The 7,472-nt window shown below is 34.2% G+C and overlaps 1 protein-coding gene across 1 annotated transcript; it reads right to left on the bottom strand.

Annotated features, from left to right (window-relative positions):
• Window positions 1-350: 350 nt before the first annotated feature.
• On the bottom strand, window positions 351-938 carry LOC108377402 (glycine-rich RNA-binding protein 3, mitochondrial-like). Its single transcript, XM_017633662.1, has 2 exons — window positions 616-938; window positions 351-525 (listed from the first exon to the last, which is right to left on the bottom strand). The coding sequence occupies exons 1-2, from the start codon at window positions 791-793 to the stop codon at window positions 482-484; spliced, it is 222 nt and encodes a 73-aa protein (XP_017489151.1). The 5' UTR covers window positions 794-938; the 3' UTR covers window positions 351-481.
• Between the last annotated feature and the right edge of the window lie 6,534 nt (window positions 939-7,472).

The following is a 7,472-nucleotide window of genomic DNA, read 5'->3' as shown; positions in this document are numbered from 1 at the left end:
TGTCGCGAGCCCTCCAAAAATGAGTATTCATGCAAAAACTATTACATCATAATTATTTAAAATTTATGCTTAAAAGTGCAATGAGTTTTTTAGCTTGAGTATTGCAAGTAGTTAGTTTTTGATTAAAAATGTATTTGTATAAGGATCCATACAAAGAGATAAGGAGACAAGATACAGTTAGATACATATTTTGACATATTTTCACTAAGCATGTATACATTAGAAATGGCCTTCATAAAACTCAACTTGACCTTCTTTCAAACATTCTAGTTTTCTCATATTTCAAAAAAAAAAATAAAATAAATAAAACAACTGAAATTTTCTTAATATATTTTTGGTTTTTGTTTTATTAAAAATCACAAAAAAAACAGAATGCTGTTCAGCTTCCTTGCAGTAAGTGTTTGAGTGCATGCGTCCTGCATACAATTTGAACTATCTAACAGAAATCTACTAAAAACTAAATTACACTCGTCGCTGGCATTTAGCCGAAAAAACCACCAGGTCCATAACCACCTCCATAGCCGCCTGGACGTCCATAGCCACCACCAAGTCCTCCAAAACCACCTCCAAAGCCACCGTGACCACCTCCAAAGCCACCGTGACCACCGTGACCACCGTGACCACCGAATCCACCACCAGGTCCTCCAAAGCCACCAAAGCCACCGTATCCACCACCAGGTCGACCAAAACCACCTCCAAAGCCACCGGGACCACCATATCCACCATATCCACCGTATTGTGGCATCGCCGAAGCAGCTGCGATCAACAGCGTCACAATAAACACAAATTTCATGGTTTTAAGTATGCGTTTGGATATTTGTATATATGTATTTAGAAGGCAAACAAAAATTATAAAGGACCGCGTTTACGGTACGTGCAAGCTGGGCGTTGCGTGCGTTGCTGCTGTCTTTCCAATTCAAACTAATGTCGAGTGACAGTTTTGCGGAACCTATTTATACTCGATCGAAGACAACTTAAGATGTTTCACCAGCACATAATAAAATCCATTTCTACTGCGCAAAAAAATATAAAAAAAAAGTTGTTGATTTGAATATTAATGGCGATTTAGTTTCTCCAAAAAGTGTTGCCTTCTCATCGCCCTCCTCTTAGTGTTTATACGTAGAGGGCAAAGAGGAGGTTACATTTCTCGCCAGAAACGAAATCGACATGAAAAACACCAATAAAATATGTTACTCAGCTAATTTTTCAACTCCGAGAAACATTTTTTATTTTCGTTCGCAAATTTTTTATCATTTGTCTTTTTTTTTTGGAATAGTTTTTCGTTTATTCTCTAAATACCGAATTCATTCAGTACATATGTATATTAGACTGCATCACTTCCCATACAAAAAAAAAAAAAAATCGGTACTGTGTTTCCATTGGAATTATAAAATCTATTATATTTTAAGACGTCCACCAAAATATTTCGGAAAAATATTAAGATTTACTTAAGTTAGACCGATTTGAAAATACCTCCAAAATTGGAGTTGTTTAAGAATAAAAATAGTTTCTTAAAGATGAAAAAATCCTCTCAAATAACAAAACGGTTTAAGCTTAAAAAATTTAAGTTTAAGTTTAAAAATTTAATTCAGGAATTGAGTTCCAGAGCCTTACAGCATTAATGAAGAACAGCCTAGCTGAAACGAGTTTTAGATCACCTGGACCTATGCACCATACGTGCTGGATATCAAAAGCCTTTATTCGCTGATATTATATATGTTTAAAGACAAATTTATATTAACGCAACACGAAAAATAAATTTGCCTTTTCATAGTAAGTTTTTAAGTGAAGGTTGTTTGGTTTCGTTCCATTGCCATCCTGAAGCACTGCATTATGAGATTCAATATCTGCGAAATATGCATGACTATAAGAATTTTGATGAAAAAAGGCCAAAAACAAAAGTGGCTGGCAAATTTACAAACTCTTTTTTACTTATCAGATGAATATCTAGCGTTTTCATTCTTTGAGGATAACATTTCATTTGGAGGATAAACTGAGAATGTTGCAAAACTTAAATTCCTTTCATACCAATTATGATGAAGAAGGTGTTGAATATTGTAAGCATCCTCAATTCAAAGTGGTTGACGTAACCATGCTTCTAGAAAATCAATTTGCTGATTTGATTACACCAAACACTGGCAAACTATTTGAGCATTTCAACAGTTCCAAGACATTTTTGAAAAAAAAAAAAAAATCCAACTGTGTGGCAAGATGGTGAAGATTTTAGGAATGGTAAGAGAATCATAAGTGCACTTAGAGCTGTGTATGATACCGCAGAGCGTGGTGTAAAACCGATGCAATATTACAATAAATGCTTGACAAAAAAAGAAGACGAACTGCAATATTTATTATAAGTCGGAAAAGATTGGGTATAGCTGCAGATATCCATCATTTACAAAAAGGTCCCTTATGAATACGGAATAGCAGTATCGATATTTAAGCACACTTAGGGCTTTAGCTATACAAGCCTATCCACCTATTAAAATTTGTAAATTTTGTAAAATTTTATAAAACAAGTCCACCTTAATACACACACCTTCATATGTATAAGACCATGAAAACCAAAGTTGCCTATCTGTATTAAAAAATACAGGGAGTGCGGTTAACATTTAGTTGTCTCATATAGGCTGCAACCAATAGCTGCAATGAATTTCTTAAATTTGTTAAAATAATGATTAGGAGAGGCATCAAAGGCCGTAAAGACGAAGAGGGGATAACGAATACAATGCAAAGTTCCTTCAACATAAAGTATAAAATTTTAGTCGTTAAAGACTTTTAAAAATTTTCAGCATCATTTTGTTGCCAATAAAACTTGTTAATTATTTTGTTTAATGTGCGAATTTCATTATTTCGGCTTGCAAGCCCAAGTGCAAGAGCAGATTTGTGGCTATGTAAACCATTCGTACAGAGCTACGTAATCGGCTTATACAAACAATTAGCAAGCATGAAGTGCTCATACATATGCATATATATATATATATATATACATATATATTTATGTACTTAAGTATTTTTAAAAACGTTTGTTTTCGCTGCAGAAATAAGCTCTTCATTCATTAGTGCATATGTACTTATAAATATGTATATACATACATATGTACATAGGTATGTATGTAGGTCCATAAAATATCAACAACATGGGGCACCCTTTTATATTTTTCTATCTACAAAATGAAAATGAAACGAAAATTTCAAATTTAAGAAAGGAATCGCTACCACGGTTTGAAAAAATGTAATTTTTTTTATCGTAAATATGCGGCTTGAAATCTGATAAATTTGGCATATTTTTGAAATATATTCATAAAGAATTCAAAGTCAAAAATTTCAATTATACATACATATCGAGGGCTTATATTCAATAGCCTCTATCTGCAATTTTTACAAAAACTATTTTGTGCTTTTAGAACCCATTTGGGACTTACCTGTCATCACTTATGTTAATTCTGACTTTGCAATTTAATAGTAAATTCTTCTGTCAAGCGTTATACAATGTTGTTATTTTTAAGAACGCCCCTACTATAAGTATAATCACAGTCCAACAAAAGTTATCCATGTGATACTAAATATTTATCACTTGTCAAGAATGTGCTTCGGGGAAAACACTCTCAAAACTGTCAAATTATCGAAATCATAAGAATGGGAAATCCCAGCAAAATATCTACATACATATATTCGTATGTTTATTTGTTGATCTACTATTATGGTTGTCCCCGGAAGCTATGCGCGATCGTTGATATATACATATACATATGTATAGTTATATTTACAATTTAGGTAATCGATTTAATGATTATTTTTCAAGTTATCTAAGTTTGCTTAAATAACTGTCTCGCCAACTAAGATAAGTTGGCTATTAACATTTTGCGTTCGATGGACCTGTTTTGTGATTTATTCATCGAAAAAAATAGTGACGCATTTGTTTACGTTTTGCTCGCGATAAATACATATTTAACTTAGCAAAGCATCACTGACATCTGCCGTGAAACAGCTTCTATTATCACTACTGTTTAGGTCAGTGATTCCCAAAGTGGTTCAGATGGCTTCTCAGGGGTTCACGGAAGACTCGACGGGGGTCTACGTTGACGTGAAAAAGAAATGGGGGTTCACAAGTAGTTAGTGAGGGTCCACGAAAATTTATCTGGTTTTGATAGCAAAGAACGACAATGTTGGCTTAGCTTTCCTATTAATAAAGGCAGATGATACACTAAAAAAAAATTAAGGAGCAAAAAAAATTTAAAATTTTTCGGTGATTTTTAGCAGGATATATTTCGGTGAAAATGGTATATTATGGACCACGGGTTTGAAAAAAATTCTTTTAGTTAGGCTGGCCCATGGATCAGATAGCCTGTTTATTTAGCTTTAGATTCCTTTTTTCAAAACCCCCCTTATTTGTTTGAGTAGTGTATTTTAAGATAGAGCTCACAAAAACTCCTCGCAGAGGAATACAATTTAAATCTTCCCCTTCACTACAACTCAGTTCGAAGGCAATCAATTCTAATTTCCTTCTATTTGTCAGTTAAAAATAAAAGAACGCTCTTCAACACCAAAAAATATACTATTTTCATTGTTACCGCTCCGAATTTTTAGTTTGGAACTCAGCCTCGATGTAAATTTTCATCATTAGATCTGTAGATCTGTGTTAGAAATGTAGCAGAAGGGGGCCCACTGAAACCAGTAAAATTTTGAAAGGGGTCTACGGGTAAACAAAGTTTGGGAACCTCTGGTTTAGATCAATAGACAAATTAATATAAAAACAGGCACATACAGACGACGTATATGTGTTTACATAAATGAATATATATAATTTTTTCCAGGTGCTTCACCTGCGCGTGAATAAGCCGGTATTTTCAAGGATCTCGCAGAGCAAAGAAATTCAGCAACAATTTACACGTTTGTCATTTTTTTAGATTTGGTAGTCGATAGCTACGTCTGAACATAGCTCAGGATCAGGTTTAGTTTTATCGATAAATTTGTTCATCTTTTTTAGATACATTTTAGCAATCCGGCCCAGTTGAAGCCCATTAAGCATATACACGTCGCACAATTAGACTCCAGCGGTCCAAAATAGTAAAAAACGGGCAGCTTATTCTAAAAAAATCAATTACGCAGATTTATAGACAAATATCCAACTAACCGAAATCAATGGAAGTTTTAAACATTGATCGAAAGGTGGGATCTGGTTGGAAATTTGGTTCAGGCGACCTGAACAGAGCTAAACGGGTCAAGGATCTTTTGAAAAAAGACAAATATTTCGAGCAGAAAAATAGCTAAAAAAATGCGACTATGAATCATTTGTCCATAAGGTCAAAGGTTCAGAACGTCCCAAATCGGAATGTTACCAAGACGTACTTAATACGAAACCAGGACATAAACAACAATGTCCTTTAGTTCAATTTCTCTTGAATTGACGTGTTAACGTGTCCGCTTTACGAGGATGATGAGTGTTATCTGAACAATTCACCCTCCAAAATTTTGCTAACTTTACTCTTTTTTTTTTTTGATTGAAATCCAATAGAAATCGATTTAGTACTAGCATCCATAAAAGCGTCCTTCTGGACTCTTTTTCTATTTTCCATCAAACTAGCATATATTTGTGATAAAACTTATTTATATGGGAACCAATTTTGTATTGATATTTTTCAAGGATCGAGAACGCGTTCCGGTTTTGGTTTAGTTCTGAATGAGAGCAAAATTTAATGTCAAGAACGTTTCCATAAAAGAACTAAAAGAAAAACTAAAGCATTGGGAGCGGTTTGAACGGGAACAAAATGACCAAACAACAAAAGCTTCGGGATTCTCATGAAGAACAGAATGTGAACGAAGCTTTCGGGAACTTTTTCATTGAGAACAAAATTAGAACGAAAGTATAGAGAACGTTATCAAGGAGGATCAAATAAGAACAAAACGAGAACAACTTTTTGAGAAGTTAACTTTAAGAATGAGAGGAACGTCTGCTCGTTTCAGTGAGAACCATTACTATTAATTCTAAGCCAGAAGAAAGCTGGTTAATTTAAACTTCCACATATTTTATCATTAAGGTGAACTGTCCATTTTGAAGAGAAGATTTATTCCCGTTTCGCTCTCTGTCAGAAAGTACCTGAGACTTTTGTTCCCAAACGGTTATTCGATAGATAGTTCCCGAAAGAATTGTTCGCGATTTGTTCTCTTTGGGAACGTTACTCAGGGTTTTGTTCTTATATAATTCCCTATGAGAACGTTCTCGACAGTTTTGTTCTCACATTCCTTTTTGTGAAAATACTTCCAAAGTTCTTTTTTTCTCATTTTGGTTTCGGCTTTAAAGCGTTCTTGGGTACAAAACCTCGAGAAGAACATTTAGTTTCGATCACACCTTTTGTTCTTCTCGGTCCTTGATATTTTTTTAACCTAAATTGTGGACGTACATATTACGTATGTATTTTCAAAACAATCAAGCTTACGAATGACTCAATGAATTGTACATATGTACAATGTACATACATACATACACATATTAAAATTTTTTAAACTGAACTCAAATGATTCCGAATTTACCAACTTTTCTGGCGCTAGAAAGGCCTAAATTTTAGATCTGTCTTGCAAATCTTTGAACTGACTGAACACAAAACGAAACAGGTTAATTATGTGTAAGAGCAGGAAATTATGACGATCCCTCTTCAACATTTTTATTTTCTTTTATGGCACGAGTACATATTTGTTTGTAATTCAGCACTTTGTCACTTTCTTTGTCCTTTAATCTACAGTGGAAATCCGGCATTATATTCATAAATTATATTACCATGTTATGTCATGTCATAGGGATAAATCTTATCAATTTAATTGTAAACTTTCGCTAATTTTCGATAGGACAGCCGTAACCTAAATTTGACACAATTATGTAGCAAACAAAAGACTTTTGCGGCGAACTCGCGTGCAAAAGAGATTAATCTACATACAAATGGCATCAAAGAAATCACAATCGAATGAACAAAATCAATAAAGCCGATCAATAAACACTAAAGTAGCCAACGCTATGCATTCACACATACATACATACCTTTAAATGAGCTTAGCATGAATGTATGTGCGTATGTGATCAAACAAACGCTGAGGGGAAGTCCCACCGGAAACTTCAGAGTGTCGACGAATTTTGTTCAGTGCTAAGTGCCGTCCGTGCCAGTTGCCAGAGCAAGGGATTTATAAAAAATAAATTCATAACTGGTTAAAGTGTTGAATTTGTAGAGGTTTGAAGCGACCAAATGCCAGAGGCAACAAGCGTTTGATAAAAATAATAGCAAATGTATTTATGTGTGCATAAGTATGTATTTGTTTACGATTCGCCAGCACTTGAACCTCTTAGCTGCTGAGTTGAAAGTCATGGCAAATATGTTGTGCATGATTGGGCGAAATCGTTTCTTCTTATCACTTATTTACACTGTGAAACAGTGAAAAAGAGATCATAAATAACAAGAGTGAGGTGAGAAAATACTTGGTGA

This window comes from Rhagoletis zephyria, unplaced genomic scaffold, assembly GCF_001687245.7.
Source record: "Rhagoletis zephyria isolate East Lansing unplaced genomic scaffold, Rhagoletis_zephyria_1.1 Rzeph_scaffold_12029, whole genome shotgun sequence".
Lineage (NCBI taxonomy): Eukaryota > Metazoa > Arthropoda > Insecta > Diptera > Tephritidae > Rhagoletis > Rhagoletis zephyria.
Note: the sequence above shows the minus strand (reverse complement) of the source record. Positions and strands in the feature narration are given on the sequence as shown.